Raw genomic sequence first — 21,330 nt, 5'->3', positions numbered from 1 at the left:
ATAGCACTTGGAGTAAAAGCGCTAAGAAAAAGAAAAAATGCAATCCTAAACAAGTCAAAAACATCATAACTGCAGCGCTAGCTAGCAGAAGCGAAATCTAAATGTAGTTTTTACATCTCAAATTTGCATCTCTCGCTCTTACGCCAAATCATATTCTTATATGTTATCGCATGAGAACAATACAGTCTGAAAACTGCAGTAAAAGAACCAAGAACTCTGGGAGAAAGTATAATCGAAGAAGCTGGGATCGTTGAGAAAAAATAATTTCAACAAATAGGAAATATATAAGAATTGACCGTTTAAGCATTCCATCACTACAAAACCAATAACTTCTACCAGAAAAAAGAAAATCCATCCACAGTTGGCTAATCCAAAGCTGCTACAGGGCAGAGAAAGTGAAAAAGAAAACTGAAACAAAGGGAAACGATGAAGTTTGTCATCCTCGATTCTTCAACGAATCACTAAAGAACAAACATTGGTAAAATCTACCTGCGGAAAAGATCATACAATGTATTGCAATTAGCAGCAGATCCAAAGCTGAATAAACCCTTGTGTCACCGTTACAACTCAGTCAATTTTACTTTCAGCTGGATCCAAGATCCGTTTTATTATCAACGGTTGGATCATAAACGGCAATGACTGAGAACTCACCACTGGGAGATGCGGAGATTATTCTATTTTCACAAACTGCCTTTTCATTATTGAAGCGCGGGCAAGTGTATTCTGAGGTTGCAGGAGATTATTCTCATTCAAGGCTTAATAGAGTCGCCCCCGGCACATGGAAGCTCCACAATGGCATGGATGTCCTTCTCCAGGAAGATGTTTATATCGATAGTCATATGTTATTTCTTCCCCCAACGCTATCTGCTCACATACAGTAGAATTATCAAGAATAACAGTAGTCACTTTAAGCACAGTAATGCATATCAGTTGCAGAGAGCCGTCATCAATTGTACATCAAATGCCATCGTCAATTGACCGTTGAGTATACCAATAGCAAGGATAACTTAGCAACTGACCATGTAACCATCACAACACTCTCAATCTTAATTTCTGAGATAATTACTAATGCGTAATGCACAAATAAAATAATTCTACGAGAAGATATGAGAGTGCTTACATCTTGATTCGCATAGAGACCAATATGTGCACGCAAACTATCCATGCTTTCCACAAGAACTTGGTGATTCACAAGATTAGGCGAGCAGCTACAAAAGAATAGCATATGTCAAGTATATCACAAGGCACTCACATTGCCCGAGAAACAAATAAAAATATATGGATAAAAGATAATTCAGCAATGTCTTTCATTACCTATGATTGATGAATTTTGAAACATTTCCATAATTAGTTGAGTCAATTACATGATGGGCCTGTCCTTCGACCAATCTACTCATATCATTAACATGAGCATCAATTTCATATAAGTAGCCGTAACCATCTTTTCCATACCTGATCATTCGTAATGGACCATTCAAAATATGGCACGAAAACTAAAAAGTAGAGTAGAACAATAGGTGTATCTATCAGAACTAAACCGAAACCTGTCGTGCCTCTCATTTGCTTCATGCTCATCTAAAACCTCGCCAATGTACTCGCAAACAAATGTGCCGCGGAGAATTGCTTCACCTGCCCTGACTCCCCATCCCTGCAATTGGGTACTGAAGTCAATACGACTCTTGAAAATCATCAAAAACTGACATTTAACTTTTCAGTTACCTATCCTTTTTAGCTTAGGGAGGAAAAAATAAGGAAAGAAAAATAAACTACCTTTTTATCTGTTTTGAAGACTTCCAGTTTCACTCTTACTCCATTCTGCAAAACCCTATTAGGACAAGATCTATTGCAGCTGCACATCTGATTGCATTCATAAACGAGGTACCCTTCCTGCAAGATTTCAAAAGAGCAATAAGTCAACCTTATGTTCCCACCAATTAAAAATAGGATAATGAAAATTTTGTGAAAGTCGAGCATGATATGAATCCCTTCTTGCTTTTTTAAATAAAGACTGTGGGGGCAGTGGAATGGCACTACCCTCCAAGAACCTGTGCCACATTCAAATTCAGAGTATATCTATGTATACATGCATATAAATTGAGAGAGAATACGACGATCTATGCGGGAACTATCTCAGGCTCTTTTTCTCTCTAGCAAACGGTTAAGACAGAAAAAACAATCTTCAATATAGAAAAGATCCTGTGTTTATAAAAACCACCAAATCCAAGTAATGCATTTTTATGTGCTTGTCTGCGACACAATCAACAACACGGCATATTTATGCTTTCCAGGGTATAAATGGCCATCAAGTAAAATGAAAAAGAAGTTAAAGACTTCCAACAATGGAGAGCATACCACCATCATATGTGATCAGGGGTCAACACTTCAACATGTACTGAAATTAGAGGAGATGAGACTGGTGGTTAGTGGTAGATTTTGATTAGCATTACCTCCAAGATAATTCGACCTCTCTCATCATATGGGAATCTGCCACGCATGGATTTCCCGTAGATGTCTTTTGCATCATCATAGTCATTATCAAAAAGGTATACATGATCACATGTTTCAGGACAGCATGTAGAACGCGGGCATGCACACCCCAATTGCAAACTCTGCAATGAAATAGACCAAAAAACATGTTAAATGCCAACAAAAATTGGAAAAAGAAAATACTGCAACGTATTCATCATGAAGTCATAGTCAATGCATACTATTAGAGAACAAAAATATATTGTAACTAGGATCCTAGTCAGCTCGAATATTTGGTTCCAGGTTTGTTTAGGGGTGTAATCTAGTATTCAAAATTAAGTTATTTGGTTATGCATTTAGTTTCCAGTACTAATGAGGGTCATGATTAATAAATCTCATTCTCCCCATTTTTTTCACATGGCACCAATGCAAGATCTAGTCTTCTTAAAGAAAATCGTTATTCCGGTCAGATGGCATCTAACTAAATGTCGTCATTGCGGTTCTTCTTCATATTACTGGCTCATTGCATCCAAAGTTTTGGTCAAAGTCTTCCTTTTATTTGCACCTTTACTACAATTATGGTGGTCCAGGTGAGAGTGATGCATATTTAAACATGTGGCATACATGCAATGCTGATAAAATCAGTGACTGAAATATATTAGATCAAAGATTGAAAAGTAAAAAAAGTAAACCTCTCTATCGAGTCCCGGGGATTGATGAAGCAAGGGCTTCATAATATAGGTAAAGCTCTCCCAAGGCAAGGAATGACCAGCATTTTGGTCATTAGAACCACCTGCAAGGGCAGGATAAGAATCCAATTGGTCTTCATCTGCTACACAAACCACCGGGACCAATTCCTGTCCAAAGCTTATATCATCACACAAGACAAGAGCCTTCTGGAAGGATCTTTGGCTCAAGTGATGTGCATCAATAAGATAGTGGCTCTCATCCACCTCCCACTTATCGTCACGAGGATCTGATGAAGGTGGAGATCTATGCCCCACAGTACCAATTGGAAGAGGCATCACCGGAGACACAAAGCATTCCTTGAATTCTTTGCATCCTTTAGGGCAAATAAAGTCATCTTGATGCCAATCTACCCGAAGATTATACTCACTGCAGAGCTTGGCTGCCCTTAGATACAAACTTTCTGGCAGGACTCCATATTGTCCCTCCAGCATGGCTTTGAGACTGATCTTGCAGCAAGCAGAGCGAGCAACAGATAAAATGTCTAGGTTACTCGGCCTACATTTTGTTTTCTGCATCTCAGAAAACAGAATTCTTGCTACTGCTGCACAATGTGAGTCCCCTAATCTAGACAGACTTGCTGCCTCAGTTGCATGATGCTGTACATTTATTCCTCCGGTACCAAGTGACTTTGATGCTTGAATACGTTTCTTGATTGTAGCATTTGCCCTATTCCTGATCCTATATGATGCTGCTGCCAAATTTTTTCTCAATCTAGGACGACTAAGTCTTCCAGATTTTAATCTATAAGCATAATAACGTATCCCCTTCTTTGAAGGCAGAGAACTGGCTAAACTTGGTCCCATGTGAACAGCTTGATGGTGACGACCAAGATCAGGAAGTAAATCAAACTTCAACCCACAAAACCTGCAAACAAACTTTCGTTGACCGCTTACATTCTCAGTGTTATTCTTCACAGAAGCTGAATTGCATAACTCAAACTTCCTTGGAGAAACATCACCAGCAGACAGGACAGGCTGAGGAGCTTTTGGGAGCCTGAAATTATCACGATGAATTGCAAGCACATGCAACCATAACTCGTCTGTATTCCCAAAGTGGCTTCCACAAGGAATACACTGGAAAAGCATGCATTGTTCAACAAATTGCACACAATGTCTCTCCTGAACATGAGTTTCCAAGACTTTCTTATTAGTAAAACAATCCAGGCAGATAGCACATGCATAACCTCTAAACAGCCATTGTGCTTCCTTTTTATGATTGCCCATCCAGTGAGTTCCAAGTGCTTGGTCATCTGAAAACTCCTGCGAGCAAACTTTGCACCTAATAGCTTGTTCATTGTCATCCCCAGTCCATTGCAACAGAGCTTGTTCTTCCATGGCAGAAGAAGCAACATGTGCATCTTCATCATCATTAAAGCCCCAAATCCTTCTAAGTCTCTCCTTTTCAGAGCAAACCAACTTTGTGAATACTTCTCCAACGCCAAGATTATTAGAAGCTTCAGATAGGGCCCACTGAAATTGCACATCCTTAGGAACAGGGTTTCTTAAAGATAATATACTTTTAAAGAGCTTGTAAAAGAGCTCACACGCTTGATGTAAATTAAACTTTTGCTCCTCTGAGTGACAATCTTTCAAAAGATCTACAAAAACTTCTTTTGATATTATCCTACTCTTACCATTTCTTGCACGTTTGAGCCAGCTTGGGAGGTGCTTTTCGCAATATAATGAATGCCTCTTTGGACTTTCCAAGCAAGGGTTGCTGTCATCCCAGAAACAAGACCCTATGCAGCGCTGCTCTCCTGTTGTATTACAAGCTTTGGCAGGAGACTCGGACTTCTCAAATAAGCTCCCTCTTTCACGGAAGGCATTACCAGCCCCGATTGAGACAGGATCTACCTGTAGAGGACTTTCAACATCTCCCACCAATACCATCTCTCTGCAGTTTGTAGTCTCTAAATTAGAAATGTTCTCCTCAAACTTTCTCTTAAGTGTATACTCTGGAAAATTTGAGATGGTCTTCATATCATTCTTTGGTCTGTGCTTCTTACAAAATGAAGAGCCTTGTAAAGACCGATGCTTACATCTAGTTCCAAGGACAGTTGTGCCTTCACACAGTGGTTGATCACTAGAGTGAGACCCTTCAGCTTTGGTAGAGCTTCCCATGAAACGAGAGGACAAATGTACACAACAGTAAACATCACCATCATTTGCCCACCTCACGCATTGCCTTCCCTTGGCTTCAATATAAGCAATGCACTGTCGATTTTTACTTCCAGGCTCAGAAGATCTTATGGCAGCAACTTCATTGGCTGGTGTCATTTCCACATCTTTGGTTTGGATGAACTTAGAATTACCAGCTTCAACTAATACTCCATCCCATTTATCAGCAACTCGCCCAGGTGTGTCTGCTGGTGCAGCTATATCTTTCATATCTTCTTTTTTATAGGGTTCTGATGCTAATGTAGCAGCATTTGAAGTGTCTCGATTATTAAAGAATTCAGAGTCAATTTCAATAGCTATAGATTCATCTGATCCCCTAGATTCCACCTGGGAAGCATTTGCCTCCGCACGACGAACTTCGAGCTTTGGCCTTTTCCAGCCAACTTGGAGATTTGGGGTTAAGGGACCATCACTAGTCTGCTGTTGAAAGTCGACACTATTCGATGTGGGATGAGAGGTTGAAAACCATTTCATAACTTCATGCTTCCATGTTTTCCACTCGGAACCCAATGTAGGCTGCAATGGTGCATTCTGGAGAGACTGGACTTCATTCCAGAGAATAGAGTCAACTAGTTCCTGAACCAGAAAGGGAAACATAAAGCCAAAAGCTTGATCAAATGACTTTAACTGTAAAAATTATCTCAAAACAAAATCCATGGAATGGTAACATATTCCAAAACAAAGTTACAAACATATATGTAAGAGGCACCGGAAGTGAGTTTGAGTGGTCTTCACTCATGCCCTATCACAATGAAATATATAGCTATAACAACATTTACAGTGAGCACACCCAAATTCCATGGAATGGTAACATATTCCAAAACAAAGTTACAAACAGCTATGCAACTTTTCTTACACAAACAGTCCACCACTCAATTAAAAGTGGAAAACAACTGCCGAGCATATATATACCATGCACTGCACATAAATTAATTTTAACTGAATGGTCAAAAACTAAAACAAGAGGAAAGAAGCAACTTACTTTAGCTCCATTACCGGCAGCCTTACTGGTTAAATGGAAACAAATTAACGGTAAAAATACTCCTAAGAAAAATCATGCAATATATATACCAACACAACATGGAAGGAAACAATACAAGGTTGAAACCTATTCTTTGAAATTACGGCTATCTAATGCATGACAACTTGTACTATTGTACTACCACAGTTCAACCAGTGAACATAGAACATAAATGAGCAGCAAAAATTATAACGTATACCTCCTTAAGTACTTCAATGGTTGCAGCATTACTCGCATTCTGACACTGCTGCACCCAAAAGTTATATGAACGTTCTAGCCATTCAGAATTTAGGTAGGTCTGTGATATCATCTGTAAAGGAAAATAAAATGGCATTTCTTAATAACTAATCAGAAGAAAAACAAAATACGAAATAAATAAGTAATTTATTTCAGAGCAGAACAAAATTTCAAAATAAAAATAAAAATTAAAAATAAAAAGATTTAAATTTTTGTTTAGTCTGCAAATATAGGTTAATCTTATAAATATAACGTGGTAAGAACACGAAAACTTTACAGTCTATGCAAAACACACGCATGAAAACACAAACACAAGTGCGCACATAGAATAACAGATAAATCTTTTCCGAGCTTGAAGTATTGGCAAGTAAAACTGTAAAAGTGATGATGACAAGATCAGCTGAAATATGATAAATCAATTTCCAAGGGGCTCCTTCTACACCGACTATAAAGCTAATCAATTTTCTTCCTAAAAGTTATGGATTAAGGACAACTACAAGAAGAAATACAATTTGACACACAAAATAAGTCAGAAGAACCTGATATATATTTATTAGAAGATTAATTGGTCTTTTTTTCATCATCAATAGTCGACGTTGAAGGGAAAAAAAAAAAGCAGTTAAATTTCATTACAGACAATGCCTTAGCTCATACTAAAAATAAATAAATAAAATAAATAAAAATAAACAAAAAAAGACAAAAGAAACAGTTTCTGCCTATTTTAAAAATTCAAGTATCACTAGATGTAGCAATTTACACTTTGCAGCTTCAGAAGCATCTTTCCAAGATCAGAATAGCCACTGCAACGAGAAGCCTCCATAGCAAATTCCTTCCAGACAGCCACATCACGAGCAGTCTCTATCAAAGCCTACACAAGTTGACATATCTAAGAGAATGACATCAAAGCAGAAGAGGATACTAAAGACACAATAAGTTGGTAGCTCCAACTATGGAAAACGAAAGTTTGTAGAGAGCATGAGAATCTCAATTAAAATTGCATACCTCAGTATGAAATTGGTCAACAATATTCAGCATTCCAACAGCTAACTTTTGCATAATAAACCGACGTGCTATGGTCAAATCTTTAACAACTTTTAAGCCAACTTTGTGCGTTTTATATGCAATAGGGTGTGGAAATTCATCGATGGAACGAACAAGTAGTGTGTCTGCCCAAGAATAATTCCTTGTGTGTGGAAAAAATATCACAAAATATTTTTTCCTATCATGAGTCGGTTTTGCTCTCAAAGTCGATAATGGGCAGTCAGCTCTTGCACACCGTATTCCTGTCTGCCACTTCCCTCTCCACTATACTTGGACAAATAGAGAGGTACCAAAATAAAATGAAATCAGCAATGTTAATTTATTCCACCAGTTTCAATCTTTATAGTTTTGGTTACAGTCAGCAAAGGAAAATGGGGAAGGGTATCAGGATCTATACATCCTCACAATTTCTATTCGCAAGTATTATATCACATAAAAAGAAATTAAAAGTATCCCGACCCAAAAGCTGAAATTAGGCCTCTGTCCATTTCTAGAAAGCCATTACTGGACAATTGCAATAATAAAGATTTGAACTCAGGACCTCCCGCTTTGCCACATTGAAGTATCTAAACCAAAAGCTTGCATTGATAGAGTGATCCTGGAAAATGTTATATCTGAACACTGAGGAGAAAAACAAAGAAAAATTGAGCAGCCAAACCTATGGGTAAAGATAATGAGACTAACCAACTTGATATGCATCAGGCCCGAGAAATTGCATAACAAAAAGTTTTAAGTTATGAAAACAAAGTAATGTTGAACGTGAAAGAAACAAAAGTTACCTTGACCCACAGTGCCACAGATTCATCACTTTCTAGCCATGCAGACTCTGACAGAGATGACTCTCCTTCCCTACTGTTGTTTGGCAAAGCACTTTCCCTGCTGTCTACAATCATATGACTGTTATCAGAGGTTACGCAGGGTTCACTGTAATTCTGTGCATTTACGTCATCATCATCAAAATCTTGCGAGCCACTAGATGACTTTTGACCCTCCAATTGACAACAATCAATAACTGAAGCTCCATTTTGACATCCTTCAGAAGTATGCAATTCATCAACTGCCTCTTGAACTTCACCTTGTCTTCCTAATTGAGGTCCTTCCACATTTGGCAATATGTCATCTGCCGCTTGCACTTTCTTTTCATGTTCAAGGCAGTTGGATTCGCCGTCATAGACAGAAGGGGTTGATGAACTCTGTTGAGGGCAATCAGATTGTCCAACACGAATGGTAGAACAAGGGAGCACTTCCATGATCCTACACTAAAAATACTGGTGCCATATGATGCGTATGCTATCACTGATTATTTGCCTACCCACCTTTCTGTTCAAACAAAGGTCCAGTTGACAAAAAGAGTCAGGGATATATTCGATGATGTACCAAATTGAGAAAACAAAATCCAAAATATACTTCTAATTAACCGATGAAAATAAAAAGCTGCAACAGCCACAATGAGCACATGTGTGCATACATGTGTTTAGGCTTGTCTCTACAAAAATATGACCAGAGGAAAAACCTAAAGCCAATCTTGAAAAATCCACAATGGCCTTAGTTGGTCTGACCAACATAGCATAATGAATGGTTTTATATCAGCGCTAGAAATACCATGTCAATCATGTCAATGGGATCAATCAAGAAATTAAGAAGAGACATGATGCAGTAAGACAGAAGAAAGAAATGTTCGCATTCCCATTAGATGGCAAGTGCCATGATATGTATTTCACCTTCTTTGAGGAGTTTAAATTTGCATTTCAATTTATTCATAACAAAGGACTGCTAGAACAGCAAAACAAAATCACACCCTCGGTTTGAACCATATTATTAGGCAACTGACTAACTTAATCCATATCGGTTCAATGGTATTTTATCAACTACATAAACTTCCAGATATATCAATGCATGCAAAAGATTTCATGTATAGACGACTAAGGACATTGAATCAATAAACTAAAGATAATTTTATTTTGATACTAAGGCAAATTACTGACAAACTCATATCACTAAGAAAAAATGTTTAAAACAATGATCATAGCACATAGATAAAAAAGATACCAAACTATGATAATACCCCCGCAAGGGGCTTGTAGCCATTTAGCCCTACACCCGAGGTCCTGTTTTTTGAATCCCCCCTCGTCCGTTATTGTTTATAAAAAAATGAAAACTAAAATTATACCCCCTACCATTGCAGAATTCTAAAATATAGAAATAGAAATACGCTTTGGAAAATAACATTAATTCCATATGCATGCATTTTTTATATGGTAGTTGTTTACTTTCAACTAGCAAGCAATTTCCAGAAACTAAATCCCATGTAATCAATTTCAAAAACAAAAACAAGAACAGTAAATTACTTGTTATGTATAGAAAAATAATATAATACTAATTACTTGTTATATTGAGCAAAATAACATATTCATTATTCTTCTTCTAAGAACCAAAAAAATTCACAGTAACACCTCACCCCACAAAGAAGGAAATTAGGATAACAATTTTGCAACTTCATATGTTAGTTCAAATAAATTTATGATTCTACAAAAGCAACAGAATCGGCCGTCGAAAATGCTCCAGTTGTCTTCAAATGTGTTTGCAGCAGAAGCATGTTCTAGAGGTACATAGAACAACTTTCACATATCCAATTATTCAATAAAATGAAGTTGTAAAAATAAAAACTAAATCTTTGGCATTAAATACACATAAACCCTTCTACTTCTACAAATATAAACATCAAAACACAGTAAAATGTACTAAAGAAATAGTAATCCATATAATATACCCAAAGGGCAATGCAACGGTGCTCCTCAAGTGAGAAACCATGTGACATCGAACCAACAGTCAATGATGCCCTACACATCTAAAATACCTTAATTTCTACAAAAAAATAATCACGCCCACAATCCAACTGCAAAAAGCAGCCCAGAAAAAAGCTGCAACACACTATAATTGACAACCAACCAACAAGCTCACCATGTGAAATTGGCCCCTTTCTGAGGAACAAACCCTAATTCACTAAACCCAGAACTTAAATTTGGTAAAAGCCACGGATTTTACCACCAATTGGTAACATTCTGATGGCAAAACCCTAGAAAAATCCACATCGGACAACCCATGTACGGATCGTGAACATGCAGATGGGTACAGATCAATAAAAAAATAAAAGGAAACATAACATAAATTATGTACCAAAAACATAACACAAACATGTCCATTTGAAAACAACAGCTAAAAAAATCCCAAGATATGGTTCAAGTTCATGCCTTTATATTTACCCTACCATGTTAAAAAGTTGGAGTCAAAATGTTAGAGCAAGAGGGTTAGGGTAATAGGTTTGTGGTAGGGGTGAGATATAATCATATAATTAGTCAGCAAAAAAGAAACAAAAGAAAAAAAAAATGTGACATACATAGAGATGGGCATGGCCAAATTTACAGAGAGGAGAGAGAGAGTAATGTAGCTTACCTTTAAAGAAGGGGGAGGAAGATCACCATTTTCCCATTTGGGTTGGGTGAGATTTTGGGTGAGATTTTGGGGAAAGTTTGAGTCGTTGTGTTAAGAAAAAGAATTGGGTTGATGGGTTGATGGGTTTTTGGGTAAAAGCAACAATCTTTTCTATCCCTCTCTCAATCTGGCAAATCTTTGGCTAGTGAGTGAAAGGGGGCTTATAGATGTTGCAGGTCCCCGTGGCCTAAAATATGAAAGAAAAAAAATATTAGAAAATACCAAATAAAATACCAAGATATAGATATCAAGAGATTAGAGAAACAGAGACGTGTGGGGTACAATTCCATGGAAAAAAAGAAGCCCTACCCTTTTGTCAAAAAAGAAGACCGACTGAGACAACAACTGGGTTGTGCGTTTTTGGGGCAGCTTCTAAAATCCCAATTTTATGTTTGTGTGAATATTTTAGAGAGAGAAAAATCGTTGAGAGAGAAAAAAAAAATGGTGGGTTTTATATTGGGGGGGAGATTAGGGAGACTCGGGAGGAGGGAGGTTGTTTCTGTGGGGGAGGAAGCGCGCTTCTATAGGTTGTTTTCGTAACGTGGCACGCTGCTTTTGCTTCGTTTTACTCTCTTCTTTCTCGACAGATGACCAAAGCAACAAAACAAATAGAATTTACTATTGTTTTCTTTCTATTTTTTGGGTTTTGGGGTCACTGCCAGAGTAAGTGCTATGAATCTTATCTGGGTTTCGAAATTTTGCAGATGTTTTTCTATTTTTCTCTCTTTTTTCTGTATTTGTTTTCACCTTTTTTTTTCTTTGTGTTTCTGTTTTGGTGCAAGGGTAATTTTGCTTCAAGAATTGGACGTCTGAGATAAGATTTTCCCTCAAACCCTTGATTAAAATGAAAAGGTAGAAGTGGGTCTAATCTAGTACACTATCGAAAAGAGAAATACTCAAACTCAATGTTGAAAATCTCAACTTGTAACTCAATAAATTAAGAAAAAAACCCTATTCACGTGCCAACTCACCACTTATTTTTCTTTACTCTTTGTTAAAACTGTTTTTTGTACTAAAATATTAATGTTCTTTTTTTTTTTCTTTTCTTTTTTTCTGGTTGAAAAAATGGAGATCTATTCCATCCTTCTTCTTTTATTTTCTGGCAAATTTAGTGGGGAGGCATTTAACCATATGATTGACTCTTGGATGTACGCTAGAGGAGAAATTGATTACCATTTGGATAATACTTGCATTTCCTGGGATGAACTCATTTTTCACTCGTAAATAATATATTATTGTTGTAAAAATTTCATAATCTGAACCGTTTGTTGTTTTAAGCTTCGTTTAAAGATCAGCTCTGCAAAAAGAAATTATTCAAATCGGAGATATAGTCATCCAAATGTATCAAATAAGTCAACGGTTCCTCATGAATATGCTACTTGGTACGTAGACTAGACTAGTAGACAGTTGATTTATTTTGACATCTTCAATTCGAATGACTTTTTGTAGAGATAATCCTTAAATGAAAATAAAAAGATTAAATGGTTCCGCTTATAAAGTTTCTATAATAACAATACCTTATTTATAAGTGAAAAAATGTGCTCATTCTCTAGAGCATTCCCCTTAACGTTTCCATCGCAATTTGCTCTCACAGAAAACGCATAAGTGATGATGATGAAGTTATGCTAACTCATAAAGTAACTAACTGGCATTGGCAATTTGTAACTTCTTTCTTTTACATTGACTTTTTTCGTTAAGAACGAGGGTTCTTTCAATAACTGAAAGTAAAATGTTACTTGACTAGAGCTAGTTGAATATTTTACGATGCAATTTGAGAGTGATTTATTGAGGGGATTAGGATCCTCGCGGATCCCCTTGAGGGGATCCTAAGGATCAACGCAAGTGGACTATTGATAAAAAATCGTGCGGTCCTAATTAAATATTTTTTATATTTTTAAAAGTAAAACAATCTCGTTTTGCGTAAAAAATATAAAAAATAAAAAAATTATGGCCGTACAATTTTTTATCAACGGTCCACGTACATTGATCCCTCGGATCTCAGGGAGGGGATTCGGCGATGATCCAAAACCTTATTGAGGGATGGGAAAAGAAATATGTTAATTGTTAACAACATGGTAAGCTCACTTCTTACAAGATTGTAGATTATCATTCCATAAATAATTCACTGAAAGAGTATTAATTAAAATCTAGTCTACATGTTTTGGACTTAAAAATATATTAAATGAAGTGTTAGATATAACACAAATGCCAACTAGATCTTTCATGTAACGTTGATACTACGAGGATCCAAGGGAGGGGATTCGGCGAGGATCCAAAACCTTATTGAGGGATGGGAAAAGAAATATGTTAATTGTTAACAACACGGTAAGCTCACTTCTTACAAGATTGTAGATTATCATTCCATAAATAATTCACCGAAAGAGTATTAATTAAAATCTAGTCTACGTGTTTTGGACTTAAAAATATATTAAATGAAGTGTTAGATATAACACAAATGCCAACTAGATCTTTCGTGTAACATTGATACTATGCATTATGATCTCGTAAAACTACAAGTTCCTTTTATCAAAATCATAACGATCATTAACTTAAGAAGGTTTTTTTAATAAAAAGAGAAAACAACCAAGACAGAGCTTCAAAATTTTGAACGACTAAAATGAGTTTACTCAAAATTTAACACTTACTAATATTTAAATCTTATTTCAATACAAACAATATTATACTCTATAATTTATATTAAAGGGAATGGGGAAGAGTTTGAATTAGGAACACATTGAATTGAAGAGGAAGATCCTAATCCTTGAGGCAATCTCACACTTACAAATAGTAACATGTCAACATACCAAGTGGTACTCCCATCAGCCACAATAATTTTTCTACAAAGACCACTAGTGTTTTTGCTAGAAGTGTTTTCAATAGATAGATGTTAAAATTTATTTAATAATTCACGTGTTATCCTAAATAAGCATTTTACGAGTGTGTTCTTCGCAAAGTGCTTCTTATGACATAAAATCACCTTTATTTTTTATTTTAATAGTTGTAGTAAAAAACATTTTTGACTATCAGAAAGCTCTTTTAACTCTTTCTATAACCATCTTAAGCAAGCTCTAAGATGATTTTTAGAAAAGGATAAGAAACCAAACCAAAGTAAAAGGGTCATGTATATTGCTTTCACTTAAGTTAATTGGGTGGGCAGTTCACTTGTAGATTGTACTAGGACTCCTAACTCACCTCTCACGTGACCTCTAACCACTCATGCTACATTTCTTCAAGTAAGTACCTTTCCTTGTTTGTATTTTTTTATTTTTATTTTATTTTATTTTTATTTATTCAGGACAAGTTCTGTGGCAGTGGATGCAGTGGCCAAGACTGAGAGAAGAAGAAAGAAAGGCTAGCAAGATGGAGTCATTCCACCTTAATACAACGTATGTCATAGCTTGCAGATTCATAGGAAGTATTATTGTATATATTTTTTTTAGATTCGACAGGTTTGTTTTCGTCTTCTAGATTGTCATTGTTATACGATAGATAGACTATTTTACAAATTGATTAAAAAGCTAAAAAATAAACAAATAGATTTGAATAAAATTTGTATTTTCATGGAGGAATAAATTCAAGACCACATGTTAATTGCTAATTGCATCACTTGAAGAGCATCTGAATTCCCAATGTTTCCACAACACGACAGCAACAGCTTAATGAAAACCAAGATTATCCAACTTTTTTAATTTTTTACCTTTTTTTTTTGCATAAAGTGGGAGCAGGAAGCCCAAACAAACAAAACTGTTATTTAGCCCATTGGGCTATTGCAAACATCTGCAGGCCGAGTGAGCCCACTGATATCTTGCTACTTCGGCTGATTACGAAGCTTTCTTCACGGACAAGCTCTTAATTTGAGACCCTAATCCATTGCACAAACTTTGTATAAAAGCCTTGCAAGGTTTACTCCCTCGCATAGACCAAAATCTCTATCTATCAAACTCTCCTAACACATTGATGTTGTTGAGTGATCCAGATCCAAAAAAAAAAAAAAAAAAAAATGTCATATCCAAGTATCGTAAGATGCCACAACCTTAAGAACCATAATCGGCCTATCATGGTGCCTAGTAAATTAGCCACTCCAATCAGAAAAGCAATTCCTCCATTCCTAATGCATGCAATCAAGACTCCCTAGCATGCCTGGGAATCCCAGGCACTACTCTTTATCAGTAGTCTTTGAAGGTCAACTAAATTTGGGCGTTGGTGGTACCATTTTACATAGATCTTTAAAAGGACCCTACAAAACTTCATCAGAGCCTCAATAGCTGTGGATTCTCCACACCTAGTATATCCATTTGTGGAATCAGTTGGGAGGACATATACAAGATGTCGAAAGACACTTGCTAGCTTATGTTCAGGTGATAAACCGAGTCAGCCTACAACATCCCTTTTTTATACTAAGTATTGGTTGTGTCCAACAACAGCTTGCATGATGGTGGAGAAAAGTTCTCGCTTCATTATAAAACACCTATAGAATTTAGAAGCTCCAAAAATAGGGTGAAGGATGAAGTAGTCTTTCATGAGGTTCTCATGCCAACTTTTTCTTTCATGATCAACAACTTCATAACTAGCAACTGAACTGCCATATGTTTTGGATGCCTATTAGCCTCCAACAATGTCTGTTGACTAGCAACAACAACAACAACGACATCATGTTGATGGTGGTCTTCCTCTTTATCGAATACTTCTAGCATCTGAATTCTCTTGTCACAACTTGAACCCATTAAAAAAATGAAAGTGTTTAAGCAAAAGTATGAGATTTAAGAAAGAGGTGTGTGTTTGCCTAGAACTCCTTCGACTTATAAAGAAGGAATTGATCATAACAAATGTGTAGGAAACCAGACAAAATAAGATAAGAAAGATTGGATGTAACAACTCGTCTCGGATTTTTCGGAACGTTAGGGGTAAAATGGTAATTTCACACTCAAGGGAGATATTTTCTTTTTTTGTCTTTTATGGGATTGGTTGGTGAGCAACGTGGGGCCCACCCTTGATTTTTGTCCCCTAGCCTCTCTTCTCTATTCTCTCCTCACTCTTTATGTCCCTCTTCTTCCCGAAGATATCTCCATCTCCCTTGAGCACACCCATGGACCACCCATGTCACCAACCTGCCACGTATACGAGCTCTGCCACCATTACTCACCTTGTCCCATCTTCCCTCCCAAGCCCAAATCTATAGAACCATTCATGGACCTGCATTCAAATCGAAGATAAGTTGGAAATAGAGAGCTTCGGCGAGATTCCTCGTCCCTCTGATTTGGGTAAGTCTCAGAACACTTGAAATCTCTCTATTTTCATTCTTTTGGCCTAATTCTAACCTAAATTATGTGTTGGAACAATGAGATAGCACAAAGATACCTCGGGGGTGCTAAACCCAGTTTTTTCAGGGAGTGAACTTACCTTTGCAGGCATATTCTGATGAGATATAGCCACGGCTGGCCACGAGAAAGGTATAACTCAATTCATTATCTCACGGGCTTTAATTTTATGTATTGGGTTGTAATGTTTAGTTGGGATTTGAGCTCAATCAGAGCTCGAGATATCTCGACCAAAATTTCGGTATTCCTTTCCATTAGGTCTGGCGACCCGCGTACACAAAACCAACCTATCAGACCCAGTAGGCCAGCCCAAACCCTTGAGATGGGCCCAAGTCCATGTACTTCATCAAGCCCAACCCATTAAACCCTGAAACCCAGACCCAAAACCCATTGTACAGCCTAGACCCTTGGGCTGAGCTTTTAAGCCCAAACCTGTGTGAACCCTGCCCAAAACCCAAGCCTTTGGGCTATGCTAACTCAAGCCTTCGGCCCAATGAACCTCAGGCCCAAACCCTAGAAAACCCAAGCCTAGGAACCAAGCCCATACCCAATCGGACCCCAGAACCCCAGGCTGTGCGTGAGTGGCGCATAAGCATGTGTGAAGGGTCGCCTGTGCCGGCGTGTGGAGCACACGCGCCTCCACCGCCGTTCACCGGTGAACTTTCCAGCAACCTATCTCGAGCACACGCGCCTGAGGTCCCCCTTATGTTTTTCGACGTCGTGAATCTGTTTATGACGTCCGTTTTCTCGAAATTCAATTGTTATGCTAGAGTTTTATTAATTGGTACCTTTATGTGCTTAGGTGTAATTGTGTATGACGTTTTCGTCCACCTTTGTTTGCACAACTCTTCGCCAACGGTGTAAGGTGAGTGGACCCATTCTAAAATGCATATTTTACTATTAGAAATGCATATATGAAAAATATGATTTAATGGATATGTTTTACGAAACATTTATAAGTAAATTAGATTTACACTTTATGAGATATCATACTTTACTGAGAATATTTTGGAATACCATCCTTTATCGATTTTGACGTTCTTCGTAGTATATATGATTGATGACTATATACTACAAATATGTTTTATGATATGACGTTGTAGCTACCGAACTCCAATTAGGATATATATTTATATATATTAGAAATCGTATGTCCTGCATATGGGTGTATGTTTTGCCTACGGGCTATTGATACTTATATGCCTTCGGGTGAGTGATGTAGGAGCCTACAGATGATTGATATTTATATTGGCTACGGCCAAGCGTTTGGTTGGTACCTACGGGAGGAAGATATATGATTGGCTTCGGCCAGAAGATATTTATATTGACTTTGGCCAGGCGTTTGTAGATGGCTTCGACCAGAAGATACTTATATTGGCTTCGGTCGGGTGATGTAGGGGCCTATGGGTCGAATGATATCTATATATGGGTGATGTAGGGGCCTACAGGTCGAATGATATCTATATATTGGCTTCAGTCGGGTGATTTAGGGGCCTATGGGTCAAAAGATACTTATATTGGCTTCGACCGAGAGATGTAGTGCCTACGGGGAAATGATCTGCCTACGCGTGCGTGATGTAGAACCTTTTGATGAATGAATAAGTGTTCTACATGCCTTCGGGCAAATGAAATATAATATCTATGTATATGCTTTATATATATACCACTACTAAGCACACACTATATATAATATATGTCTTTCGAAGTTTTATGGCATGCTAGGGTTTTCAGAAAACGTATTACTTATTATGCTATTAAATCTTCATAAACATTTGGGGGTTAGTACGTTATTGAATAACTGTTTTTGTACTACTTATATATATCAACTTGGTCCACTCATGTTTTGTTTTGCGCCCCTTTAGGACTTAGAATCGAGGCATACAATCTCAGCGTTAAGGCACTCCCGCATCAGCATCTTCGAGTCTTCTCATTGTAGGACCCATCATTTTGTTCATTCAATTTTATATTATTCCTTTTTATTGTCTTGGTTTAGCTGTATGCTCTGAACACGTTCCATAAATTGCATATTCATTATAGTTAAATTTATAAGTTTTATTTATATTTGTTAGCTCTCATGCATCCTAATATGGTTTCGTCACCTTCGGGTGTCAGCCAGCACGTGCCTACCTTGGTGTTTGGGAGAATATTAGGGTCAGGCGTGTCATAGGGAATCAGAAAAGAAAAATCTTAAAAGATTAGATCTTCACTATGTAGGACATCCAAATAGATAGTTCATACTATATCAGAATAATATTGTGATATAGAACTCAATGATATCCAACTCAAAAATATCTCTTCAATTTTTTTTTCTTTTCTAAATTTGATTTTCCTAAAAATAAAACAAGATGAAATTTTAAAGTTTAACAAATTGTAAAGTTGGGGGTGGGATGATAGGTCCTTACCATTGTAGGAAAAAACTGATTAACTTCATGTGTATATATGAACAGTTGAAAATATGGGGCTGTATTATGAGATTTCTATCCTTGAGATGGAGATAGCCTAATCCACTGCACAAACTCTGTAGAAAGGCCTTGCAAGGTTATACTCCTTTGCATCGATCAAAAGCTCTATCTCAAAATTATCATTCTCTCGTAATTAATAAATATTCATCAAGATGGCTTGCTCCATGCGATTATTTTTGTTTCCCTCGTCCTTGTTACTCTTCTCATGGTTACTGGTATCTTTCTATCATATGTTATTTGAATGTATAATTGTATATGTATGTGTGTGTGTGTGTGTGTATTGGAATAACCTGACGTAATTTGTATATGATGTATAATATTGGCAGAGATGGCACCAATGGCTGTTGAGGGCAAGAAGCAAGAACGTGATAGTCCTCAGGCAGAGAAGAAGCTTCATCAGATAAAGCAGAGTGAGACCGCTAAGAATCATTAGGCAAAGCACAAGAATAAGACTAACAAGAATAACCGTGACGAGCATGTTCAGAGACACATCCAGAGCCATTGGATTCCCGATACTAATAGCGTCGGCGATTGTCGTTCATCATGCGTAGCCACCGGCTTCTACAGTGTTGATTGTGTTGATGATAAATGCACGTGCATTAAGAAAATTTGGTAGTGATTATCATTGAGATCTCTACGTGCATGCATGGTATCTCATCTGCAACCTAGCTAGTAGCTACAAGTGTGGGAGTTTTTAACACTAGTCAAATTACCGATTTGGGGGGCCAGTACTTCTGTATAATAACTAGGTTTGTGCCCTAATTTTTTGCTTTTTCTTTCCTCCTCTTGTTTATGAATCGAGAGAGTATTTATTTTGTGATGTCATGTATACAAGTGTATTACTGGGTTTGTGGCCTAATTTTTTGTTCTTTCTATATTTTTCAATAAAATCCTCATTTGTGAATTATTAGTATTCTATTTTTTTCAACTAATGTTCTTAAAATAAGATTAGATGGAGACATGCATGATGCACATGCATACATCATTGTGATAGAAGTTTCAAAATGTAGAAAATATTTAATTACGTACAATTTATAATATTAGACTATACACTTGGATGTCGTTATGAAGGTTAATTAAGAAATTTAATAGTTTGGGTGATACGATAAAAACATATTATTTGCAAAGTGAGATTTGTGCATTTCTTTTGTAGAGAATGCATGTATTATCCTTTTTAAAAATTAACATAAGAGAGGGAGGTCAAACTTGAATTTTCTTTTACAATATATAAAAGGGAGAAAAAAAATACCACTAAACTTGGATCATCAAACTCTTTAAAATAAACTTAGATCGATGATCATACACATGATGAATGCACATCGGGACGACGGTTGCACAAATACTTTAAGCAAAGACTCAACAAAGAAAAAGACATCGTAATGGTCGAGTAGGTACATGTAAGCATCACGTGTGTCCGTATCATATTATAATATCCAGAAATGATTTTTAGCACATTAGTTTTATATTATGCATATACACACTCATTAAGATTCATGTCTCTTGATTCTTTTTTTAATTTGTACACGTCAAAAACAAAAAATAAGTCACTGCATAAAGAAAAAATAAGTGTGTAATAATCGAATCTGAGTTGCGTCTGGCTAAAAATCAACGATTTTGAACCAATGAACATCCCTAAAATTTCTGAATATGCGTTATAACTGGTTATTTGACTAATGTATGTATGTATGTATGTATATATGCTTGGTACATCATTTGGTTGCAATTAATTGACTTTTTTTTTTAACAAACGATATTATCTACACTAAAAGGGTAAGAGAGTGGGCCAAACCTCACAATGAGCCATCAATAATGTGGTTCAAATTCGCTTTTGGCGAGAATCGAACCTAAGACCTCTCATTATAAGTAGAGGAATACCACTAGTGTCACATCACGGCCTGGGCCCCCACCACATCTCGGGCTCGACTCTACCGTAGCATGATATTGTCCGCTTTGGGCCCCGACCACGCCCTCACGATTTTGTTTCTAGGAACTCACGCGAGCAGAACTTCCCAATGGGTCACTCATCCTGGGAATGCTCTGACCCTTTTCTCGCTTAACTTCGGAGTTCCTATGGAACCCGAAGTTAGTGAGCTCCCAAAAAGCCTCGTGCTAGGTAGAGATGAGAATATACATATGAGGCTTAGAGGATCCACTCCCCTAGGCGATGTGGGATGTTACAATCCACCCCCTTAAGGGCCCGATGTCCTCATCGGCACACTTTTGGCCAAGGATTGGCTATGATACCAAATTGTCACATCCCGGCCCAGGCCCCCACAACATCCCGGGTTCGACTCCACCGTAGCACAATATTGTCTGCTTTAGGCCCCGACCATACCCTCATGGTTTTGTTTCTGAGAACTTACGCG

At 37.1% G+C, this 21,330-nt stretch overlaps 1 protein-coding gene across 9 annotated transcripts; it reads right to left on the bottom strand.

Annotated features, from left to right (window-relative positions):
- Window positions 1-264: 264 nt before the first annotated feature.
- On the bottom strand, window positions 265-11,722 carry LOC137748174 (histone-lysine N-methyltransferase SUVR5). 9 transcript variants are annotated; one of them, XR_011069996.2, is made up of 14 exons: window positions 11,494-11,722; window positions 11,146-11,371; window positions 8,472-9,012; window positions 7,654-7,956; window positions 7,409-7,519; window positions 6,614-6,724; window positions 3,159-5,969; window positions 2,448-2,609; window positions 1,771-1,887; window positions 1,545-1,648; window positions 1,315-1,452; window positions 1,121-1,208; window positions 652-864; window positions 265-489 (listed from the first exon to the last, which is right to left on the bottom strand). XR_011069996.2 is itself a non-coding variant. In XM_068488280.2 (13 exons), exons 3-13 carry the CDS (start codon window positions 8,940-8,942, stop codon window positions 757-759), a joined length of 4,524 nt encoding a protein of 1,507 aa, XP_068344381.2. In that variant the 5' UTR covers window positions 8,943-9,012; window positions 11,146-11,371; window positions 11,494-11,722; the 3' UTR covers window positions 265-756. The 9 variants fall into 9 exon arrangements, 6 of the variants coding, with proteins under 6 accessions (XP_068344381.2, XP_068344382.2, XP_088542094.1 ...); XR_015956807.1 differs by having other exon boundaries at window positions 1,554-1,648; XR_015956808.1 differs by lacking the exons at window positions 11,146-11,371; window positions 11,494-11,722 and adding an exon at window positions 10,961-11,085 and having other exon boundaries at window positions 1,554-1,648.
- Window positions 11,723-21,330: the final 9,608 nt, after the last annotated feature.

Source organism: Pyrus communis, chromosome 2, assembly GCF_041283825.1.
Source record: "Pyrus communis isolate YQ-2024b chromosome 2, ASM4128382v1, whole genome shotgun sequence".
Classification (NCBI taxonomy): domain Eukaryota; kingdom Viridiplantae; phylum Streptophyta; class Magnoliopsida; order Rosales; family Rosaceae; genus Pyrus; species Pyrus communis.
Note: the sequence above shows the minus strand (reverse complement) of the source record. Positions and strands in the feature narration are given on the sequence as shown.